At 40.6% G+C, this 26,091-nt stretch overlaps 1 protein-coding gene and 1 pseudogene across 3 annotated transcripts in view; one reads left to right on the top strand and one right to left on the bottom strand.

Moving 5' to 3' along the window:
* Positions 1-26,091, bottom strand: part of LOC122664298 (indole-3-acetaldehyde oxidase) — a 110,048-nt gene that overhangs the window by 79,486 nt on the left and 4,471 nt on the right. Inside the window, exons 6-10 of one of the 3 annotated variants that reach the window (XM_043860062.1) lie at positions 25,047-26,012; positions 18,851-18,946; positions 6,743-6,841; positions 6,045-6,234; positions 3,704-3,969 (exon numbers count right to left, since the gene is read on the bottom strand). In XM_043860062.1, the coding sequence (XP_043715997.1) occupies positions 3,734-3,969; positions 6,045-6,234; positions 6,743-6,841; positions 18,851-18,946; positions 25,047-26,012 (1,587 nt within the window). In that variant the 3' untranslated portion in view covers positions 3,704-3,733. Of the gene's footprint in view, positions 1-3,679; positions 3,970-6,044; positions 6,235-6,742; positions 6,842-18,850; positions 18,947-25,046; positions 26,013-26,091 lie in introns of those variants that run through there. The other 2 variants (XM_043860070.1, XM_043860078.1) reach the window with 2 other exon arrangements.
* LOC122664390 lies at positions 160-12,102 on the top strand (annotated as a pseudogene).

Raw genomic sequence — 26,091 nt, 5'->3', positions numbered from 1 at the left:
AGTAAAGTGTTGGGTCCAGAGGGGATGATTAGTTTGGTAACAAAATCATTCTTAAGTTTTGATTCAAAATCCTTCCTGAAAGTTTATTAGTTTATTATATCTTGGGGGATATCTATAAATAGCATAACTACCTTGCATGTATCTCATTTTATATATCAATTCAAGGATCTTTAATTTTTAGCAATTAAGATGGGATCATACAAGCTTGAGTTCTTAGCTCTTCTTTGCTTCATTGGCTTATTAGCCTTCTTCCATGTCTCCCAAGCCCAAAACTCTCCAAATGACTACCTATCACCCCACAATGCCGCCCGTACAGATGTCGGAGTTGGATCAATGACATGGAACACCACAGTAGCTACCTATGCCAACCAAAGAGCTGGAGATTGCAAGCTCATGCACTCCGGCAGACCTTATGGTGAGAACATTGCTTGGAGTTCCGGTAACATGTCAGCCGCAGATGCCAGATGCTGTCAAGTTGTGGGTGGATGAGAAAGCCTACTATGATTACAATTCCAATTCTTATACTGGGGGACAACAGTGCGGCCACTATACCCAGGTGGTTTGGAGGAATTCGATTCGGCTTGGTTGTGGTAGGGTTATGTGCAACAGTGGTGGGACCTTCATCACCTGCAACTATGATCCTCCAGGCAACTATGTAGGGCAACGCCCTTATTGAGTTTTCTTGTCATTCAGGAAAAATCTTAGTGAACTGCTTCTAATAATAACCTCTTATATGTAACGTATAACATTGGCGATGAATTCACTTCTTGTACGTCCAAGTTGATTTAACAACTATGTATGAGTCCTTGCTCATCATGTTGACAAATAATATAATAATATTAAAGGAAAGATATAAATGAGGTAAATCATAAGTTTCCTTTGCATGCCGGAATGAACTTCAGGATCCTTACAACTAAGGGTGTTAAATGATCCGGTTCCGATTAAATGGTTCGATTCGGTTTTAATTGCTTATAGGTAGAAACCGTAATCAAACCATTTAACTAAACGGTCTCATAATCAAAAGCTGAACCATTTAACTAAACAATCTATCGATTTTGATTTAAACGGTTCGATTCGATTTCGGTAAACAGTTTCTGTTTGATTTTCACACCTTTATTTACAACCATAGTATTTTGGATCTTTATTGACCATCTAATTCCATTCTTTTTTCGGACAAACAAAGGCCAGAGTCGAACCCAATCAATAAGTTGGGAAAACAGAAATAATTCAATAGCATAGCACACGGGAGGATTATCATATGGAACATACTAAAACCCTAAAGAGGCTTGTGAATCTATAAGATAATGTGGTGAACCTTCACGGCGTGTTGAAGGAATGTTTTCGCCATTTCTTTTTTGTATTATTATTATTATTATTTTTTTGGGGTTAAAAAGAACACTACCTGATCGCGTATGGTGCACGTCCCCTACGCCCAGACACACAGTCGTGCAAAATGATCATCACACCCCTATGGAAAGGCTGAAATCCTTGGGGTGCATCCCATCATTTCATGTGGCCATGTCTAGGCGCATGGGCCGTGCACTGCACGCAACCAGATAGTGTTCTCTTTCCTTTATATATATATATATATAAAGAGAGAGAGAGAGCGAGAGAACGCAACTTGGTCGTGTGGCCCCTGCACCAACACAGAGACCAATAGGAGTGCACGCCCAAGCATCCAATATGGGGGGAAGGGTGGTCATTTCGCCACCCATGTGTCTGGGCATAAGAGGTAGGGATGTAAATGGATATTCGTAAATTCGTATTCGATCCGCATTCGTATCCGTTTAGGAGTATCCGAATCCATCCGAAACTAATCGGATATGAATATGATAATCCCCCTATCGGACCGATTATTATCCGATTCGTTTAGCAGTCCGACATTAATAAAATATCTGAAATATAACTCTGTGTTTGTCTATCCTTTTAAGTTACCTTATTGGATTTTGTTATCTTATTTTTATAAATTTATAAGTTAAGGTAATGTGCTTCTTTTTCTAGATTTGCTATTGGCTTATATATATTATTTTATGCAATGTGATACATGGAATTACATATCTATTAAAAAATCAAAAGTAAAAAACATAAGAGAATAAAAGACTAAGAAGAGTAGAAGAAATGGTAGTTACTGAACTCTCAAGTCTCAACCCTAACCCTCATCATAAAAACGGTAAATATATCAACGGATAATCGAAAAATCATATTCGATCCGTATTCATATCCATTTAGGAGAACCTGTATTCAAAAAATCACTATCCGAAAATTATCCGAATTCGTCCGAAAATCGGTAGGATATTATCCAAATCTGTCCGAATATAATCGGATACGAATATGATAATGCCACTATCCGACCAAATTCGATCCGTTTACATCCCTAATAAGAGGTGTAACCAAGCAGCCTTCTTTTTCTCATATATAAAACCCAAAACAAAAACAAAATGGCAGTGTGGGGACCCGTCTCCCTCTAAAAAGTTATACCGTATGACACAGCAAAGTCGTAAAATCATTTGTTCATGAAAAAAAAAACAAAAAGATGAAACTATGTTTATCTTCTTTGCAATTTTCTCTAATAATCTTCATTTTTCCTATATATTTGTTAGGTTCAAGTCAATAGCTTTTTGATGCAGGAGGAGCTAAAGAGGCCTCTGGGTGATGCATCATATATCCACTGTTACATGCAAGGAAGCAATGATTCATAGCAGGTTACTCGCAACATTGACGAACTAATGACTGACACGTGAAAGCAAATGAACAAAACCATTACCCATTCTCAAGTTCCTCATCTGGGCTCAGTTAATCAGACTCTGGGAATTTCTTAGCTGCAAGAGCCTTCTTTCCCATGTGTACTCTCCTTTAATGGATGAAACCATGGCAATCAGAGACAGTCTTCTACTGGCTCAGAGTTCAAATTAAATTTATACTGATATGAGATTCTGAGGTTCTGGTTAAGCCCTTAAATGAATCTACTGCAGCTCCTGATTAGAATGTTTCTTCCCTTTAGTGTGATATTCTGAAACTAAAACTTCACCTTTGAGATATGTTTTCTGGTCTTCAAACATAAGAATTTTGTCACTGAGGCTCACAACTTAGCCAGGGATCTGTATCTCTCTTTCTTGAGTGTGGATCAATGGATGAGTACTACTCCTCCAACTTTGATCTCACATTGTATTGGTCTTTCCTTTGCTAAGATATAAAGCTTTCCATTTTCGTTGCCATGGGGGAAAAACGAATTGAAGTGAAATTTTAGACTCGGTTCTCACTTTTACAAAATAATATTCTTGTAATTTAATTGAATTTTTGAGTCACTTTTTACTCATTTTCTGCGCTTGTTTTGGGCCAAAATTTGACCAGTGAAATGGTTGTATGGTCTTCTACTCTTCCGCTACATGGACCTGCCTGATACCCACATCTGCCATCTAGCAAGGATAAGTGACTTCATGACAATATAAATGTCACTGAAAGTGGTGATGTTATAGCTCTTTTTTACTTGAGAGCAATACAAAAATACATCTACTATACTCAATGCCGACAGGCCTGGCCAACCCACAGTGGGCCTCCCTACCAATCACAAAAGTCTGAGCCAGGCCTAGCATATAGCCCTTAGTATTCGTTGCAAGGCCTGGATGTTGGTACAGTTAAAAGGACTCTGATTTCAGGAGATCACTAGCGAAACAAATCAATATGATCTTTATTTTGTATACCTACATGAACGTTGCATATCCACACAAATTATTCACGACAAACTAAGCTTCTGTTGATTAGAAAGCAAGCTTTGTAAATACCTCTCAACATTGTCAAGCCCACAGAGCTTCTTGACAACAGGCATTGTTGCAGGGACCTCCAGTTGGAATGTTGAATGAGATGCATTAGACCCATTCCAGGCAAGAAGCTCTTTTCTGGCTTCTTTAATAGCTGCTCTGGTTGCACAGTGAACTGAGACCGCCAAAAGCAATGGTGGTTCCCCAGAAGCTGCAAGACAAATTAATTTTAGCAAACTGATCGTGATTGAACATCTAATAATGATCTTATATTACTTAAAGACTGGCAATTCAAACTTTTTTAACCACAGTATTTGCAACAGACAATTCCCCTCAACTCACTACCACTTGAAAGAAAAAGCTGTCTTAAATTCAAAGTGAAACAGTGAGTTTATCTAATGACCACAAGGTAAATAGAGTGCAAAAAGGTCATGTGTTAGGTTTTTTTCTCTTCTACTTTAAATACATCAAAGTTATTTTGGTATTATTCAAATAGTCCTTACATCTAGCAATTCATAAAAGAGAACATATTATTCTTTAAATGTGTTTGTGGTGTACCTAAATTATTCATATTGACTTCACGTATTATGTTTATGAGTAGTTAAAGCTTATACTAGTAGGTTGGCATGTGACTAAGATAGATTCTCTCTTGTTTAAGGGTTTTTGTTAAAATCTACATGCGTTCGTGCAATCCTATGTCGATATATGGCCACGTGCTGACACAGTTGCAACCCTCATTCTGAAGTTCCACAAAAGTGTAGCTTTAAGAGTTTTCAGAAAATTTATCCCATATGTAAATATAAATAAAAAAAAACCTTCTTTAAGAGATTCATTCTTTCCATCCTTATTCTCGTTTTCAGTACAGCTTCATTGGCACCTTTGTGATAGGTTTCCTAGTTAGGTCATCCAACAAAGAGATATGGCCAACCTGGAACTCTTACATGTCAGAGCTGAAAGAAAAAAGGCTCCAGATAACCTTCACATCATCTCTTTTTTTAGCAGAAACTTTAAACTCTAGCCTTTTACAATGTGACAGGAAATCCGTTCTTTTCTAGGTAGTTTTCAAAACAAAATGTTGACCTTTAGACAGCTATCTTTACCTAGGGCTGATGATTAGAAGGGAATTTGACAGATTGCTGATCCATACAGTCCACTAACAATTGTGTGTGTGTGTGTGTGTGTATAAACAGGAAGACAGTGAAAAACTGCAAATTACTCCTTCCAGAATTCAGCAACTACTACTGTCAAGCAAGGAGAGGAAAATAAGGAGGAAAAGGTCAAAACTAATGAGACAAGAAGTAGTGGGTACAAACAAGGAGTTATCCAACAGAACAGCAACATAGAAAAAGATGGAGGTGAAAACATAAAAGTCAGAGAGGAAAGAATCAAAAGATTTTCTGAAGATCTGTGGTCCAGAAGTTCAACTTAGTTCCATACCTTAAGAGTCAAGACAATCTAGATGCACAATTTGAAGGCTATCAATCAGTTCACACATTGAAGAAGTTCATGATAAATAAGAATGAGACAAAAAAGAACCCAATTCAACAAAAAATGTTCTCTACCGTTTCACCCAAAAAGCTCAAACTTTTAGGGAAGGGCAGCATCAATGTATACATAACACTCCCCCGCACTTGCAGGCCAAAATCCCATGGTCCTTGCACGTGGAGTTCAAGCGGCATTTCGATCCCATGCCTCTTAATACTATTAAGTGGGTCGGGACCTGATTTGCAAACATACAGTTTTTGAAGACCTTGGACACAGCCCTTCCAATCAACACGTATTAGTCACAGCTGGGTATATGGTTGCATCACTACAGAAATAATGAGAAATGCTTGCAGAGTAAGGATATAGAAGCAAGAAGTTCCAACAGTTATTAGGCCTCTAATCTTATGATTTATCAAGAGGTTCACACCCGTTGAAAAATAAAATAACAAATAAGCCGTACAGCGGGCCTTGGTCATTCATCTATCCTCATCCTATTTTAATCTCATCTAATCCCTACACTAAGAATCCTTTTCTGGTCAGTTAAACCTTCACACCCTACAAAAAGTTTTGCTATTAACTGCAATATGACAAAACTACTTGAATAAATACAATTTACTGTGGTTGGGATCATTTATTGTTTTCTATCCTCAGCCACAGAAGTCAAGGTGGGCCCACTGGAGGGTGGGTTCATGAAACTGCACATGTAGAATATGTACCATCTCGTATTTATTAGACCATCTATTAGGAGAAGTACGTGCAATTGCCCATACAACTTAAAGAGGTGGCAACTAGAGACCGTACCTTTGGAGGAGAGAACACGTCTCTGGTGATGTCCACTGTTCCATATCTCAACATTGAACTGTTTGGGTATTGTGTCAATGGTTGGAATCTTATATGTCCAGGTACCATCTGATACTACCAATCCATCGGAGTTTGTCAGATACTCTTCCAGCATGAAAAAACCAATCCCTTGAACAAAAGCACCTTCAATCTGCAGGAAGTAATTTGCAAATGTGAGGTGGCTAATCACATTTATGGTGGACTGTAAATTAAGATAAAGCATCCAATAGGTCTCTCTACGTAGTCTATGGATTAATGGATCCAACTTACATATATCCAAAACCAAAATTAACCTGATGAACACAACACCCATTATAAAACCCTCTCAACTACTCCAAATTTGTTTTGGACGCCCATAATAGATCATTTGGTTGATTAAAAATTTTAATTCTGGTAGATTTATGGAGTAAAGATTTTCCAGTGGTATCAACAAAATGGCCAGTCTCACATCTTACCCATCTACAATGATACCAACTGTCAATAGTAGCTTCTTTTTGTCATTTTCCAAGGAAATCTCATTGTACAATTGTATTAACTTGTTATCACACAAACTTAAACGGCACATACACACAAGAGAATTATCACCCTCCCTAAAAGAAAGAAAGAACAATAACTCAAAAGTGGGAATACAATGCAAATAAGATTGTAGTTGGGCCAACCTGTCCCAAATCAACAGCAGGGTTCAAGCTCTGTCCACAGTCATAGATAATATCTGTTCGCAGAATCATGGTTGCCCCAGTAAGGAGGTCTATTTCCACCTGTGATTCTCATAACTATAACATTAGCAATTAGCATTATAGCAACCTGACATAGCCACAGATTAGCTACAAGGTAACCAGCAAATCAAACATCTCATATGCAAGTTGAAATTGAATAACACAATAATTAAACATCAACCGTAATCATTAGGTGTGGAGTCCACTCCAGCTTACTATCAAAGCAGGTACAAACACCATATTATATATTAATCAATGTTCCAACCATTGAATAAAACCCACACAGTGAACATCTTGAGCAAAAAAAAGGGATATAAAGATAGTATATACTCACAGGCTAGAAGCTCCTCACCACTTCACCCACACACTCCAAATTTTACAAGCACCACCATATTCAATTTCCCCTCTTACATGTAAGCGAACGAAGTAAAAAAAACTTGTCCCTTTGGATTATCTGTTGGTCATCTATCTTTACCACTCCATGTCTACTCCTACTTTTTACCAAAACCACATTGCATACATTTCTGTTGTAATATGGGTATAAGGGTAGAATTGTCTACAGGGATATTTTTGTCATTGTAGTAATTCTAGAATCTTCTCCTTTCTATCATAAATAAAGCTGCCCAGTGTCCCATTAGACACAAGTTATTGTTCTCTCTCTCTTCACTACCCCCTCCCCTGGGTAGTGTTTTCCTAAACCACCAAGGGATTTTGTCCCCCTTTTTTGGGTCTCTTAGATCCCTTCCCATGATCTAGAGATCAATTTTTATCGGTTTTAGTTCTTTTGTATTGATCAGGGTCTATCCCCAATTATTATTTTTCAGGAATTCTCCCTGGTATCAACTTTGGTGCTACAGCCCTGGCTTTGATCTCTATGCTGGCTGTGGTTTTTGGTGATTGCTCTATGTGTTAGTGATCCCTCGTCAACCCGTGTGCAATCCTTTCCTGGTAACAATGTCTGTTCTTTCAACCACTACATCTGGAACTAAAGGGCTGAGTCGTGGGACTCATGATGGCTTCCCCAAGTTCCTTGTGAGCTCCGTTTGTTTGCATGGGAGCAATTCTCTGATGCGGTCACGATCCTGTTACCTCTCCATCGATTCACACAGGGTATATTAGCTATATTATAGGCGAAACAGAGAAGTCTACTACTGTTGGTGCTCCATAGAAAAAGTGGGGTCCTGATAACTCCCTGGTAATGTCTTTTCTCATCAACAGTATGCAGCCCCAGGTTGCACAAGGATATCTTCTCTTGGATACTGTCGCCAAGATCTGGAACGCTGCTCAGGAAACATACTCTCAGGGTGGGAACGATGCATAGTTCTATGAATTGCACAAGAAACTTCATGAGACCAAGTAGAAGGACCTAACCCTCAACATTACTCTGAGCTGCGCAGCCTGTGGCAGGAGTTAGATTTTTATAATACTTTTCCGGCATCCTACACCACCGATGCTACAAGCTTAAAGAAGCAGGAAGACAAGTATCGAGTTTATGATTTTCTAGCCAGCCTCAATATGGAGTATGATTAGATCTGTGCACAGGTGCTCAGTCGTGATCCTTTTCCTACCTTGGAGCAGTCTTACTCCTTGATTCAGCTGGAGGACAGCCGTCGCACTGCTATGATGCAGTCCTCTTCTCAGCAACGATCAAACCTCTTCTCTGGGCCTACTACACAGCCACCTCGTGGCTCCTCTTGCTCCAATGATCATTCTGCGTCTAAGCGGGATTCTATTAAATGTGATTATTGTGGTCACCAAGGATTTCTATTGGCTGCTCATCACATTGAGAGTTTTAAGTCTGATTCCCCTGCTAGTGCTGCCCTCTCTCAGGACGAGCTCACCATGCTCCACCACTTAATGACCAGATTGGAACATTCACAGTCTACTGCACCTGCTTCCACCTCTGCTTCCACTCTAATTCCCTCTGTCTCCAACCCTGCTGGCTCCGGTATTTTCTTTAGTTGTCATTGTGCATCGATTGTACCCTATCCCTGGATAATTGACTCCAGTGCCACTGACCACATGACAGGAACTTCTAGACTATTTTTTCAATACTCTCCTTGTTCTGGTAAAGACAAGGTTTGAATTGCCAATGTTTCTCTCTCCTCGGTGTTTGGAAAGGGCTCTATAACTTGTTTACCTACTTTATCCTTGGGTTCTGTTTTACATGTTCCAAACTTTTCCACTAACCTTCTTTCCATTAGCCGTCTCACATCTGATCTGAATTGTCAAGTGACTGTTTTCCTTCTCATTGTGTTTTTCAGGATATGGTGACGGTTGGTTGTGGTAGAGTTTTTGGTGGTCTCTATTTGCTCGACGAAGACATCTCATCTACACATCAAGCTCATCAGACTGATTCTACTTCCACCTCTTCATCTGAATTGTCTCTTTGGCATAGGCGTTTGGGTCACCCTCCTGTTGGGACCTTAGTTACAACCTTTCCCCATTTATTTCAGCATTGTAAACCTAAGGATATCTGATGTAGATTGAAGCATGAGGAAGAGAAAAGTCTGGAATTACTATTCACGTGAACAGTGTCACAGCCCACATTGCCTCGATGGAAATCCTTTTAGAAGACCCAAGTTGAAGACTAAAACACTATTCACGTCGTCAAAGCCAAAATTGTCCTTGTTTGAGATTGATTTTTAGAAGATCTTGTGGGCCCATCAAGTGGAGGAAGATTCTATCCTAATGCTGCCATAGTTTAGTTTCTATTTTCAGTTTATATTACGTAGTTTCTATTTTGGGCTGAAGTTTTCTGTGCCGCAGCGCAGCCTGCGCTCAGACACATGGGCCTGGCTTTTAGGGGGGCAGGATGGTTATTTCGCCCATCCCCATGTGTCTGGGCGCAGCCTGCGCCCCTGGCACAGAAAACATTTGGCCTTCTATTTTATATTAGTTTCTAGTTTGGTTATCTTTGCATGTTTAGAAGGCTGAGTTATAAAGCCTATAGTAGTTTCTAATTTCATTCAATTTCTATTTCCATTAGGCACTATTTCAATAGTTTCTATTTTCCAAACAGTTGCTAAGTTTTACTTTCTATTTTTGTAGCCTAACCTCAGTCTATATAAAGGTAGCTATTGTAATTGACAGACAGAGAATGAATAAGTTTTGAGGAATTCTTGCACTTGGTTATGGGAGTAAACCTTGTTTCAACAGCTGGGATCATGGAACTAAAATTAGCGAGATCTCGGTTTTTTCAAAGGTCGAGACGAGATGGCTGTTGAGTTAAAAAATTACAATATCTCGGTCGAGTCGAGATCTCGACTTGACCCAGATTTCGACCCTTTTTACCTTTAAAGACTTCCAGAACACGACAAATCTCGTGAGTTCTCTGTCGAGTTCTACTGAGACTGCCATATTGGTATACAGACACCAATATATGCAAACCTTGGTATACAGACACAGGACAAACACTTATATACAGGACAGACACTTATTTATGCCTAATTTCATTTAAGTAAATGTTTTTGTATTTGTATTTCATTTACTTGCGATATTATTCATAAATAAGAAAATACCCCCATATTTGAATCCAATAAAAATAATTAAAAAAATCAAATTCCAAAAGGAAAAAAAGTCAACCCCCTAGTTCAAGAACAAAAACTGGATTTTCGGCGGTAGGTGCAATTTTCAACTTTCTAACGCTAGGGTTTTTCTAAAATCTAAAATTTCCAAAAATCTTAATATGGTAAAACATTGCTAAAAACCAAAAGTGCTTAAATCTGATTTATAGTGAAGGAATTATGTACCGGTCAAACTTAATTTGGTGTGCATGAACGTTGTCAAAATCACTCTGAATGAAAATATTTTTTGGACATCAAAACAAATGAATATTTTACCGCAATTCTGGTTTTTAGTAATGTTTTACCATATTAAGATTTATGGAATTTTTAGATTTTAGAAAAACCCCAACATTAGAAAGTTGAAAATTGCGCCTACTGCTGAAAATCCAGTTTTTGTTCTTGAACTGGGGGGTTGACTTTTTTTCCTTTTGGAATTTGATTTTTTAACTATTTTTATTGGATTCAAATAGGGAGGTATTGGCTTATTCATGAAAAATATCGTAAGTAAATGAAATACAAATACAAAAACATTTATTTAAATGATACTAGGCATAAATTAGTGTATGTCCTGGTTTCGCACTAAGTGAAACTCCTATTTGGACTTTGTTTTTGCAAAATCTGATAGTGTCATTGTGTTTAAATGGTCTAAAATAGACTGAGTACCAAGTTTCAACCCCAAAATAGGTCTAAAACCCATTGAAACCAGCCTTCGAGTTGAAAAAAAAAAATTACACCAACTCGACCGAGATCTCGAGCCAACTCGAAAATTTAGCTGGTCGAAACCCGAGTTTTAGCTCCTTGCAGGGATAGCTGTGGGTGAGAGACCCAGGGCTGAGAGAGCCCATCCCCCTACCCCTTTCTTCTTCTATCTTCTTCTCCTACCTCTACTCGATCTCCATTGCTCTGCTTGTGACTGCAACAAATCTCTATGAGAACACACCCTGAAGATCAGAATCCATTCCCAATCAACTCCGAAGGCTGCTGTTGCTGCAAACCATTGATTGAATAGGCCGAGATTTGGAGGAGTTTCTCACTGCTACTAGACCTCCACTTAATCCCAGTTCCAGCCCCTACTGGCTGGATTGCTCTGCAGCCTTTACCTTCTAATTCTGAGTTTTACCTTCTATTTTCAAGATCAACTCTGATCTCCACTTCTGTCCATCAGAATAGGACCAAACTGGGAGCAAACATTCACCCCATCAAGACTGAAACTTGATCCCCTTTGGAGCTCATTTCCACTGCTGGTTTGCCTAGTATTTGTTACCTTCTAATTCTGAATTGCTTCCATTATTGATGATCTGCTGCAACTATTAACGATCCTCCTGTAGAGTGGTTCTTTGTGAACCCCTTCTACATTAATTTCTTTTGTGATGTTTGCATTTTAGCCAAGCAAACTCGTTCGAAGTATTCCAGTATTAAAAATAGAAGTATTTCTCCTTTTATGTTAGTCCATTCGGATGTATGGGGTTCTGTCCATTGTACTTCTATATCACTGGTTTGTTACATTTATTGATTGTCACTCCAGAGTTACTTGGATTTATTTGATGCATCATAAGAATGAGGTCTTCAGTTGTTTTCAGCTTTTTCATAGCATGGTTCACACTTAGTTTAATGCAAATATCCAGATTCTCCGTAGTGACAATGGCAAGGAGTATATGGTGTTAGAGTTGATAGTAAATATGTATCAGGGGTAGTTCAGGAACTAGACTTCTAACTAGTTCCCTTATTATGTATTTTTAACTTTTTATGTCTTTTTACCTTTTACCTCCCTAGGGAGGTGATTGTAATACTTTTAGTAATTCTATTTGAGCAATATAGGTGGGTTGGAGAAGTCTCTCTAACACACACAACTTTGAACCGTAACTCTCTCTTCTTCCCTCTCTTGTCTCCTTCTTCTCTAACATCTTCCTTCCTTCTCCATTGTTTCCCTAATCTGAAACTCAACTTGGTATCAAAGCAGGTTGGTTTGAGAGTCATATTTGGTTGCTCTTCTCTATTCTTTTCTTCTCTTTGGAATCCTAGGATTCAAAGGGTTTCAAAGAGAAGCTACCAATGTAAAAAATCTGTGGTATAGAAGTATGAAATAGGTTGGAAATAACCAACTCAGCTGTTTGGAGGTGTTCTTTGAGCTTGGTAGAAGCTATTATGAAGTTTTGAAGCCATTCCATCACCTGCAACTATTACCGCCAGCTTCAAGTTCGAGCCCCTGGTTCTCTCTCTCTCGGCCTTGGTTTCACCTTGGAATGGCTCCATAGAATCGCCCAAGGGTGTTCTTTTCATCCCATCTGGCCTTGGTTTCAATCTTCCACTCTGCTGAGCAGTACTCTCTTTCGTGGAATCTCTGTTTCGCCTAGGTAATATCGGGACTGCAATTTCTCACTGCAATTTCTCTGCTCCTCTTATTTCTGGACTGCTATGTATTGCTGCCTTTGCTGAGAAATGTTTAACATCACTTGTGTGAGGGCCTTAAGATTGTTTCTAGATATGTTATTTCTTGGTGAATGCTAGGGTGAAGCCCCTTTTTCCTCGCTTTTTCCTTTACTTGTGCCTCTACAGGCTGCCTTTACTTGCTGGTTCTGTGTTATCGAGACTGTTTGGAAGTTTTTTATTATTTGGGTAGAGTGTGTACTCCCCACTTGAACAATGGCTGATTCTGAGATTTCGGGACCTGGTATACCTGTCCCTTCTCCTCAATTTGCCTATGAAAGCACACAGTTTCAGCTTTCCTTTGTGAAACTTGATGAGACAAATTACTTGGACTGGTCACATTCCGTGAAACTTTCCCTTAGGAGCAAAGGGAAGCTTGGGTACATCACGGTGCTATCAAGCCTCCAGAGCCGAATGCACCTACTTATGAGAAATGGGAGACGAGAACTCTACAGTCATGACATGGTTGATCTTCTCCATGAAGCCTGAGATTGGGAGAAGATTTATAAGAAAGGAGACTGCCAAGGCCATCTGGGATAGTGTCTCTCGTGCCTATGACAGAGTGGGTGACTCGCCAAAGTGTATCACGCACAAAAGATTCATTCCATGCGGCAAGGGGACGAACTATCTCCAGTACTATCATGCCTTCCTTAGTCTTTTGGAAGAATATGACCACTCACCGGGACCTCCATTTGATTAACCCGGCGGATGAAGCGAAGGTGTATCGACCTTTGAAAGGGAGCGGGTGTTCACTTTACTTGGTGGTCTCGAACCCGGACTATGAACCCATCCGGCTCCAACTCTTAGGCCGATCTCCTCTTCCATCTCTTAGTGAGGTCGTAGTTACCTACAGAGTGAGGAGACTCGCCGTGTCACTATGGACTCCACATCGGCATCATCTCATGACAAGTCGCTCTCAATTCCGGTTTTTTCGAGACACCCTTGGGGTAGTAGAGACCAAGGGCCCACTCGTGAGGCAGCCAGTGTAGTAGAGACAATTGGTGCCAGTGGAGTTGGGAGAGACAGGTTTAAATGTGATCACTGTGGGAGAACTGGGCACACCAAGGATAGGTGTTGGTCCCTTCATGGTCGCCCCCTAGCACACGTAGTCGTGGTGGTCGTAGAGAGGGAGCTCGAGCTCACTCGTGACGATCGCGGCGGATGCTCCACAGATGATCCTATCTTGGTTGACACGATCCGCCGGATTATAGCCCGATTGAGCACATCTCCTGCATCTACCGTGGCCAGCTCATCTTCGTCCTCGGCCTTGCAGGTCTCCGCTACGGCCTCTCTGCAGCCGAGTCTTGGGTCATTGACTCGGTGCCATGACCACATGACTGGTATGTCCTCTACTTATGATACCTATACCATTTGCTCTGGTAAGGATAAAGTCGGGATAGTCGATGGATCCCTTTCCTCGATATCTCGTAAAGGTAGTATCCCTGTTACCTCCTTTATTTCCCTTACCTCGATTCTTCATGTTCCTAACCTTCTTGTTAACCTTTTATCCGTAAGTCACTTGACTAAATCCCTCAACTGTTGTGTCACCTTTTTTCCTTCTCACTGTCTCTTTCAGGATTTGGTGACGAAGAGGATTATTGGTAGCGGACGTGAGGAGAAAGGCCTTTACCTTTTTTATCCTGGTGTACCCACGCTCAGTCCCTATGTGTGTGGACGTGATGACAGTAGTTCAGTGGAGTCTGTTATGTTATGGCATCGGCGTCTAGGCCATCCATCTTTTGTTGTAATGAGGAAACATTTACCTCACTTATTTTCTTCTGTTGCATCTTCCCATGTTTTTGAATGTGAACCATGTATGTTGGCCAAACATTGTCGCTCCTCTTATCTATATCATGGTAATAGAACTGCTGCTCCTTTCCATATTATACATACTGATGTTTGGGGACCTTCTCCCACTACTTCTTTATTTGGCTTTCGTTACTTTGTCTCTTTTGTTGATGATTTTTCTCGTGCCACTTGGACTGTTCTTCTGAAAAATAAGAGTGATGTTTGTGAGGCATTTCAGAATTTTTATCAAATGATCCTTACTCAGTTTGATACTCGTATCAAAGTTGTCCGGTCTGATAAAGGGGGAGAATATATGTTTAGTGGTCTCCAAGCTTTCTTTACTAAGAATGGCATTCTCCATCAGTTAGCGTGTGTTGACACACCCCAACAAAATGGGGTTGCTGAGAGGAAAAATCGCCATTTATTGGAGGTCACCCGTAGTCTCTTGTTTGGTATGCATGTTCCCAAGACTTTTTGGTCTGCTGCTCTTCTCACTGCTTCTTTCCTCATCAATCGCATGCCAACCAAACTTCTTGGTTTCAAATCTCCCTTAGACATCTTATCTCCACAGTTTCGCTTTCTCTCTTCCTCCTAAAATCTTTGGTGTGTTTGTTATGTGCATGTTAACAAATCACATCGCACAAAACTTGATCCCAAAGCCCTCAAGTGTCTTTTTCTTGCTACTCTTCTACTTCTAAAGGTTACTCGGTGCTACCATGCTTCTTCTCGCTGGTGCTTTACCTCTAAAGATGTCACCTTCCTTGAATCTATTCCTTTTTTGCCCCATCTCAAGATCCTCTTCGGGGGAGAATTGTGGGAATGAACAGTCCTGATTCTCTCCATTACCCACTACCTATCTCTCCTTTATGTTTGACATTGGGAAGTCCGTGAATCTGGATGATGTGCATACGATTCGGTGGTTGACGAACGCCGATGGTCCTAGTAAGGAGAAAGATTACCACATTACATACGAAAAGGTGAAGGCTTGCATAATGAAAGAAAGAAGACCTACCAAGAGTCCTCTTTGGATCCGGATCCACAACCCGAGATCCACTCTTCTAACTCGGTGATCTCCTTCTCCTTCTTTATGTGATTTAGACCTCCCTATTGCTGTTCGTGAGGGAAAAGAGCTTGTACTAATCCTATAGCCCAGTTTGTTTCCTATGATGCTCTTTCTCCTACAGTGTCTTGCCTTTATTCTGCCCTCTCTGCTTCTACTCCCAAAAATGTTATTGATGCTATGTCGACCCAAAATGGAGACAAGCTATGTCGAGGAAATGATGGCACTTGAGAAGAATGGTACTTGGCAACGGTGGATCTTCCTAAGGGACGTGTCCCTGTTGGATGCAGATGGGTCTACACAATCAAGTACAAATCTAATGGGAGTGTTGAGAGATACAAAGCAAGGTTGGTGGCTAAGGGATACAGTCAAGTCTATGGAATTGACTATCGGGAGACATTTACTCCGGTTGCCAAACACAAACTCAATTAGAGTTCTTTTGTCATTGGTGCCAATAAAGAATGGCCATTATACCAGTTGGATGTGAAGAATGCCTTTCTCCATGGGGATTTGGAAGAGGAAGTGTACATGCAAACTCCTCCAGGCTTCAAACTGCCATCAGCTGAAGGGAAGGTGTGTCTCCTCAAGAAGGCATTATATGGTCTCAAACAGTCACCAAAGGCATGGTTTGAGCGCTTTCGGCAAGCCGTTCTAAAGAATGGATATTCCCAGAGCCAAGCTGATCATACTCTCTTTACTAAGAGGGGCCATGGTACCATTACAGCCCTTATTGTTTATGTTGATGATATTGTGGTCACAGGAGATGATATAGTTGAGATAGATAACCTGAAGAGTTACTTGGCACGACAGTTTGAAATTAAAGACTTGGGTCCCTTGAAGTATTTCTTAGGCATTGAAGTATCAAGGACCAAGAAAGGAATTAATATATGTCAACGGAAGTTTGTTCTTGACTTGTTGACAGAGACTGGAATGTTGGGCTGCAAACCAGCCAATTCTCCTATTGAGCAAAATCATAAACTAGGAGAAGATTGTGGTTCTTCTCTAGTGGATGCGGGAAAGTACCAAAGGCTAGTGGGGAAGCTTATCTATCTTGCCATGACACGTCCAGATATCTCCTATGCAGTGGGAGTAGTGAGCCAATTCATGCATGCTCCCAAGAGTGGCCACTTGGATGCCGTTTACCGTATTCTTAGATATTTGAAGTCTTCTCCAGGGAAAGGATTGTTGTATGCCGACATAACCACTTGAAAGTGGAAGGTTTCACAGATGCTTTGATTGGGCTGGCTCCATTACGACAGGAGATCCACTTCCGGTTATTGCACCTTTGTTGGGGGTAATTTGGTTACATGGAGAAGCAAAAACAGCATGTTGTAGCTAGATCCAGCGCAGAGGCAGAATTTAGAGCTATGGCCCATGGAGTTTGTGAACTTATATGGTTGAGAAGACTTGTTCAGGAACTGGGATTTGACACTGAAGGTCCTATGAGACTCTACTGTGATAACAAGGCAGCCATCAGTATTGCCCACAATCCTGTTCAACATGACCGAACCAAGCACATAGAGGTTGATAGACACTTCATCAAGGAGAAGATAGACTCTGGCTGCATTTGTACTCCCTTTGTGAAGACTGGTGATCAGTTGGCAGATATCCTCACCAAAGCTCTTGGCTCTCCTCAGTTTAATATCCTTCTAAGCAAGCTGGGAATGCATAATATATATTCTCCAGCTTGAGGGGGAGTGTTAGAGTTGATAGTAAATATGTATCAGGGGTAGTTCAGGAACTAGACTTCTAACTAGTTCCCTTATTATGTATTTTTAACTTTTTATGTCTTTTTACCTTTTACCTCCCTAGGGAGGTGATTGTAATACTTTTAGTAATTCTATTTGAGCAATATAGGTGGGTTGGAGAAGTCTCTCTAACACACACAACTTTGAACCGTAACTCTCTCTTCTTCCCTCTCTTGTCTCCTTCTTCTCTAACATCTTCCTTCCTTCTCCATTGTTTCCCTAATCTGAAACTCAACTTATGGATGGCCCGTTTCAAGCTTATCTTGGCATCTTGCCACTCACATCAAACAAGCTGTATGGATACACTGGCTCAAAATGGAGTTGTTGAACACAAACATCGCCATCTACTTGAAGTGGCTCGTTCCCTCCTCTTTGAGATGGATGTTCCTCCTCATTTTTGGACTGAAGCTGTTTTGACTACTGCTTACCTTATCAACCGTGTGCCAACTCGGGTACTTGACTTTCTTACCCCTCTTGAGACTCTCCAAGGATCCACTGCTTTTCTCATCCCACCAAAGGTATTTGGTTGTATTTTCTTTGCAAGGAATCATCAACATCCTGGCAAGTTCAATCCACGGGGACTCAAATGTGTTTTCATTGGTTACTCTCTCACTCAGAAGGGCTATAAGTGCTATCACCCTCCATCTTGCCGTGTGTTTATCACTCTGGATGTTGTGTTACATGAGTCTGCTCCTTATTTTTCTCCAGCACCTCTTCAGAGAGGGGGGGGGACTCTACTTTGTTTGATGACGATGTGCCTCCACTTGTTGCTTCCCTGTCTTCAGTTTAAGAGGAGACTCAAGACACTGTTCAGCCTTCTGGTCCTCCGATAAAAACTTTAGTTCGTCGGCCCCGTGAGCAGCAAATAGACACCAGATTATAATGCAGAAAATCGCTTCTAAAGAAAACCCTAGCAATATTTTCAAGATCCAAGCTAAAATGTTTCATCTAAATCATCGTGGATTTTTTTTCTTTCTAATTCTAGTCATTTCTTCTAATTTGAACCTTTCCAGATTTTTCTTGTCGTTACTCCCTCTACCATCACCTTCTTCCATGAAACAAAGTTCTGCACAGGGTGACTTGCTTTAAAGCTTTGACAATGTCAGTGATCCTTGAGAACTCTACACCTTGTGCTTTGTGGGCCTATCCAAAGCAGCCCATTTCCTCCTATTGAAGTAAGCATTCTCCTGTTTAGCAAGGATTATGCCATTCCCGATCAGCTAGTACTTTAGAAAAAGAATCATTTGGTCCACCTCATACTTACTAGATCTTCATTTCTCTGACAGTGTAACTTTTGTATAAGTAATATATTGCAAGATGCACACTAGTTCAGGATTCAAGCATTAAGGTAGTACCGATGCCAACTGACTTGCTGAAACAAACACCAATGCTACTTCATGGTGCATACAGTAGTAGTTCGAGGGGGGAAATATTAGGGAAAAAATGTGTCATATGTACTCACCTCACTCACAGCTGCACCATAGTTTAGATACTGAGCGGAAGTTAAGTCAGGAACATAGAAAGCACTGGCCGATAAATTCACAGATTGAAGATGTGCCTGCAAAACATAAATAAATGAACAAATAATGCACATACAGAGAAAGATCGAGAGGAAGAGAGATACACTGCCTCTTTACCATAGTCCTTTGAAATGCTCCCCTTTCTAAGCATGAAATGTTCTCAGTCAATCGGTTTTGACAGTTTTGTTCAATGGCATGTTCCAATATATTCTTTGGACTCACAAGAACCAGGAAAAGATTATGTTCTAAGGTTTCAAAAGAATGTATAATGTAGTCTAAGACAAAGGTTCTGAAGTCTCGCATGCTTTTCTAAAAACCATTTAAAGCAAATGGGAATTCGATTTTTAATCCAAAACACCATACAAAGCAATCTAGTGGTTGTCTAGGAAGCAAATTGGTGTTTCCATTTCCTAAAGTCACATTGTGCAGCAAGAGTTTTGACTACTTAATCAACAAAGTAAGTTTAGGATGCACATAGTAGTGAGAGGATATTAAAAATGCACCTTCTGGACGGTAATCATCACTTCCAAATATTAGGACACCATTTGGATTTACATCCAAAATTTTGATCATCTTCAATGATCCTAACATTATAAACATCTTATTTGTTTGGATGGGTATTTGATCGATAATGCATGATGAGAGCAATTCTGGTAAGATCATTCCTAAATATTCTGGCAATGGGACGGATGATACCTGTCCTGTTTCTAGTCTGATAGGAAACAATGAGTAATATCTTTCTTAAATTGTGAGTTTATTTAAGCTACTTGGGTTTGCTTCTACCTTGTTGTCAGAACTCGAAATGAATAGAATGATTCAAGTGGTGATTGTTAGCTACGTCTGCTAACTGCTGATGGGTATCAGCACTCAAAAAACAATGTCATTTCTCATCAATATGCCCGGCCATTTGGGAGGCCCATAACAACTCTCTCTTTAATAAGATTAAACCCCTTCGATCCTCCATTCTTGCAAGGTCTGGGGATGTGCATTGCTCTTCTTGGGGAGCCACAGTAATGCTATACCAATGTTCAGTCTCACACCCCACAAGGATAACAGTTTTGATCAGTTCTTCAATCCTGATCTCGATAACTCTATTTTTGGACCTGGTAAATGTTTTGCAGGAAGTGCTGGTCTGCCAAAATGGTTCAAGCAAATTAGCTTTCTTGACAGATTGAAGGAAGTTCTGGAAGAGAGGATCAGGATTAAGCTTTTTCTGAAACAAATAAGCTCACAACTTTGTAAATTGGGAGATGGGTGGCAGATTTGGAGGATTATGTCCATTGGTAGTGAAGTTTGGATCATGTCTGGTAACTTCCATTCTGTGACTTTTTTTTTCTTTCATGGCATAGGGACCTTATATGTTTGCTTGTAGTTTGACTAATGCAGGTTCTAGGATGAAACCTGCTTTTGAGAGTGTTTTTCCCCCTTCTTCCTAGGGGGACACCTTGTTTTGGATACGACCATTGGTGTATAGTTCTTTGTTTTGCTGTGGGAACAACATTTTTAACTAAACTGAAATAACAAAGGGACAGGGGCCTAAGAAAGCTCATTATTAAGACTAAAAGATTGGGGAATCCTTGAGAATATCAGTCCAAGTCTACTCCAAGCGACCATGCATATTTCCAGTCTGAAAAGATGATGACCAAACAATGTGTTAACGGAATCAGAATTGGTCCACAATCTAAAATGAACTCTAATCATGTTGATTGTGATCAATATGGATATTGTGAATTTCTGGATGTGGTCAATCTAATTCAAACATTAGGATGCTCCGGACACCAAGCTGTAATTGTTTTCTTAAAAGCAAGCATCTTTGGTGAACACACATTACACTGGACCTTCTGTTTTCCCCAGTTCTTCTGGATGACTTCAAAAATTATAAATCAAGTGAACTTCAAAAGAGTGGAACGTAAATGATGCAGAAGCCGAAACCATGATTTAATTGGCTGTTCTTTGATTTTCGTTGGAGCCTTTTTATTTTTCTTATGATAGGGTTAAAACAGTTTTTATATTTATTTTCTTAAGTTCTCCCTCCACGATTTTAGAGGGATAGGTGCTTTTTTTATTTTATTTGTTTAAGCTTATACTCCTATTTAGAGTATAAGTCTATTATGTTTTATGTTTGTGATTAGGATTCAGATTAGGAATTCCCACTCCTAATCTGACTAGGATTTGCTTTTAGATTGATTATTTGTAAGGCCTTTTGCCCCCCCCTTTTATTATAAATAGATATTTCGTGGGAGGCTCCCCCACCTATTATGTTTGAAATTTTGTTTCTTCTTGCTGCTGCCGCCATGACTGCTGCTGCTTCTCTGTCTTGTGTGTCATATCAAGACCCCTTGTGAGTTATATCAAGGGCTAGGGTTGGAGAAATCCAGCGACTCCTCGCATCTCGCAGATCGGGAGGTTCTTCTTCTTCTTCAATCAAGCTCTTCGAGTTGCTGCCATTGAAGTTCTTCTATTACAAGTAAGCTGTTACAGAATTCTGCAATTAATTAGTTTCCTTCTTATTCCCTAACCCAGCCCTACATCCTCTATCAATTTCCATAACCCTATCTCCATTAAATCTGCAACTCCTATTTTAACTAGGATTCTTTCATAACTACAGATCTGTCCATCAGTTTCAAACCCTACTTCCAGCCTACATTCCCCACATCATTCCCCACACTCGACCTCAGCCCTAGCCCATAATTCCCACTCTAACCCCTTCATCTCTTCACCCCATTAAACCCTAAAGCCTGTGACCCGATTCTGCCAAAATTGCAGAATTTCAAAACTTCTCCTAACCCTAATATCTTTATACCGTAAGACCTTTTAAACCAGCCTTTTAAAACCCTATAAACTCCATAGTCATTACTTAGCCCTAACCCTAACTTTTGCCCTAATCTGCCCATTCGGCCAACCCTTAGACAGAACCTGGTCCTAAGTGGAAGTTATTTCACCTAGGCTACATCAAATTGGTATCAAAGCTATGGAAGGACATGGCAGCCCTGCTGTGTATCCTACACAACCACCCCCACCCGATTCCCTTGTTGCAATCATGACTATGCTGCAGAAGATCTCCACAGACCAGCAAGCTCTTGGTGATCAAATGACAGCCATGGAACAAAGGCAAGCTGTGCCTATTGTAAACAACCCTCTATACGTAGAGGAGGATAGACTCCAAATCCGTTCGGAAGTTCATGGAACTCTGGGAAGGGATGAACATCACAGAGATCATCCCAGACGTCACAGGGACCACAGAGATCAGTCTAGACATGACCAAGACTACAGGGATCGACGTAGGTATGACAGAGATGACTACAGAGAAGACAGGGACAGAACTACTGAAGCACCTCGAAGACCTAGCTTTGAGGAATATTTGAGGTCCTACTTCACTGGAGATGAAGCTACTAACCGGCGGTTCGATACACAGAAGGTCAAGCTAGAATTGAAAGAGTATGATGGGCATGGTGATCCACAAAAATTCTATGACTGGCTTGCTGCCCTAGATGATTACTTTGACTGGTATGATTTGCCTGAAGACAGAAAGATGAGACTGGCACGCACTAAACTAATTGGCTCTACTCGAGAATGGTGGCGCAAGGCAAAGCAGGACATGGAACGTGAAGGTAAAGTACCTACCAACTGGGAGGATATGAAGTATGATTTGAAAGAGAAGTACTTACCAAGACACTACACCGCTCAGATGCAAGATCAATTCAACTCCCTTCGTCAAGGGAACATGACTGTATCCGAGTACATGCAAAAGTTTGACTCTCTCTCATCTCGCACTGACACAATAGAAAGTGCTACTCAGATGTTGTCCCGATTCCGGTTGGGATTGAGATCTGATATTATTAGAGCTATTGGAGTTGTTGATGTTCTAGACATCAAGGACTGTTTTGAGAAGGCATTGAAGGCTGAAGAATTATTGGTTGGGAATAGAGGATTTGATTCTTCCACTGAGGGTACTGTCAAAACTTTTTCGGCATTCAAGTCTACTACCACTAGTCACAATCGAACTGGAAATTCTATTGCTGGTCCTACTCGATCAGGCTACTCCGCTGGTAGTTCTTCCCGTCCTCCACGTGCTGATCATAAAGGTAAAGCTCCCATGGACAGCAATGAACCCCACAAGTGTTACCATTGTAATGAACTTGGGCACTATGCCAAAGATTGCCCACAAAAGCATAGACCTGTTAATGTGGCTGTCAAGGCAGAGGAAACCTCTGAAGAGCACGATGAGCATGGCATATATGCACTACCCCCTGATAGTGATGAAGACTTAGACCGTCACCTTGAAGATCTAGATGGTGGTGCTCGAGGTGTCCATACAATTGCTCCAGTTCTCATGGATGATGCGATTGATTGTGACAAGGTAATTGGGAACATTTCACAGGGAGATAGTATCAAGCAAGTTGTTGTTCTTGAAGAGGTGGGGCTGAATGAGAAGGTTATAAATATTGAAGACCCTATGGAGGTTGAACACATTGATTTTGTGATGCCCCCTTGGTTCTTCGAAGAGAAGGCCCCACGACTTGAAGACCATATTCCCACTGTTATAACTTCAACAGAATTCTGCCAGGGAAGTGTTGAAGCTGCTGCCCACATGTTACTTCCTCCTCCTCATCACAAGGTTCGTGGACGAGTTTCTTCACACAAGCATGGTACGTGGACTCCCATTCATGAAGTCAACAAGCTCAGCCCCAAGTTGCCAGAGCGTTGCATGGATTTCACCCATTCATCGGAGATGAATATTTCTAAGTCGGGGAGAGTTGATGCAGAAGCCGAAACCATGATTTAATTGGCTGTTCTTTGATTTTCGTTGGAGCCTTTTTATTTTTCTTATGATAGGGTTAAAACAGTCTTTTTATATTTATTTTCTTAAGTTCTCCCTCCACGATTTTAGAGGGATAGGTGTTTTTTTTATTTTATTTGTTTAAGCTTATACTCCTATTTAGAGTATAAGTCTATTATGTTTTATGTTTGTGATTAAGATTCAGATTAGGAATTCCCACTCCTAATCTGACTAGGATTTGCTTTTAGATTGATTATTTGTAAGGCCTTTTGCCCCCCCCCCTTTTATTATAAATAGATATTTCGTGGGAGGCTCCCCCACCTATTATGTTTGAAATTTTGTTTCTTCTTGCTGCTGCCGCCATGACTGCTGCTGCTTCTCTGTCTTGTGTGTCATATCAAGACCCCTTGTGAGTTATATCAAGGGCTAGGGTTGGAGAAATCCAGCGACTCCTCGCATCTCGCAGATCGGGAGGTTCTTCTTCTTCTTCAATCAAGCTCTTCGAGTTGCTGCCATTGCAGTTCTTCTATTACAAGTAAGCTGTTACAGAATTCTGCAATTAATTAGTTTCCTTCTTATTCCCTAACCCAGCCCTACATCCTCTATCAATTTCCATAACCCTAATCTCCATTAAATCTGCAACTCCTATTTTAACTAGGATTCCTTCATAACTACAGATCTGTCCATCAGTTTCAAACCCTACTTCCAGCCTACATTCCCCACATCATTCCCCACACTCGACCTCAGCCCTAGCCCATAATTCCCACTCTAACCCCTTCATCTCTTCACCCCATTAAACCCTAAAGCCTGTGACCCGATTCTGCCAAAATTGCAGAATTTCAAAACTTCTCCTAACCCTAATATCTTTATACCGTAAGACCTTTTAAACCAGCCTTTTAAAACCCTATAAACTCCATAGTCATTACTTAGCCCTAACCCTAACTTTTGCCCTAATCTGCCCATTCGGCCAACCCTTAGACAGAACCTGGTCCTAAGTGGAAGTTATTTCACCTAGGCTACATCAGTAAAAGCCTTAAGCATAAACTTTAAGAGAGAGTAAATAGACAATAAAACAAGGATGGGGAGAAGCCATTTATTGCCTACACTGCACATGGACATATTTAGGCTTTGCTGGGACTACACAGTGACAAGTCCCATAAATTAGATTAGATAAAACATATAGTACTTGGGCACCCCATCTATAGAATTGATGATTAGTATCACTGGAGTTCCTAGGTGACAAGGACTACCAAACTGTGACTCCAAACCACCCTCAATCTGCATGTTTCCTCTGGCAATCCCAATTTAAGAATCATAGAACAAAACAACAAAAATTTGGGTGTCTATTTGAAAGTCACCTGTAAAATTAGCATGTCCCATGAAACTGTACCCATATTCTCCTGCAACCTTTCCTTGAGAGGGATTAATCTTTCAACCAAGGCCTTGCAGCAAAGGCGAACAGCTTCACAACTTGACTCGGATGTAGTACTACCAGCAGTAAACCCTCCCTGAACTAGGCTTAATGTATCTGCTTGAATTACCCGCACTCTCTCCAAGAGGTTGCTACTTCTATCAAGTAGTACTTGACTCAGAGCAAATGCTGCCATCTGCTTCACCTTTGTCCAGAGGCCCTGGCCAAGCTCAATACCTCCGACTTCAACCACAACCGAACCATCATTGAGGAGGCTCACCTTTCCGGGTGTTGGCCTCACCATAACTTCATGGACAATAGGTACCCGTGAAATTCCTCTTTTTTTCCATTTGTTACAACAGTTGAATTGTCTTATTACTTCAAACCTTTGGTGGAAATTACAAGAGCTAACCAACCTATCCATCACAGAAGGCAAAGTATACTCAACGGCTTCCCCAGAACCTCCTTCATAGAAAACTTTAAGACTCTCAAATGTGTGGAGATTTTTGACCCTGACAGAATCAACTTCCATGGAAAGAGTAGATGCTACATGCTCAATGACGGCCTCAGCAATATATGAAGCCTGTACCTCTCCAGGTGCCCGCATGGCTGACTTACTAGAATGGTTTGTCTTGCAGACTTTCATATTAACAGACAGAGCTCCCCAGTTGTACTTCTTCAGAGGACCCATCATATTATATGGGATTACTGGGCTTACATCTTCAGAAATACCTGCATTAATTAATACATCTAGGTGCAGAGCTGTGATGATTCCATTTGATTTGAACCCCACACTGTAGTTTACTTTCATAGGATGACGTCCTCCAGCCATTATCATATCTGTCTTGCGATCAAGGTAAATTCGGACAGGACGCCGAAGCTTATGAGCTGCAAGTGCACATGCTGTGGCAACCTAAAACATACTTAACAATTTGTAAGAAACGTAATCAATAAATTTATCAACGGACACGAGCCGACTTGCCAAAGGAAAA

The sequence above is a fragment of the Telopea speciosissima genome, chromosome 1, assembly GCF_018873765.1.
Source record: "Telopea speciosissima isolate NSW1024214 ecotype Mountain lineage chromosome 1, Tspe_v1, whole genome shotgun sequence".
NCBI lineage: Eukaryota > Viridiplantae > Streptophyta > Magnoliopsida > Proteales > Proteaceae > Telopea > Telopea speciosissima.
The sequence above is the reverse complement of the archived record's forward strand: the minus strand, read 5'-3'. Positions and strand labels throughout refer to the sequence as shown.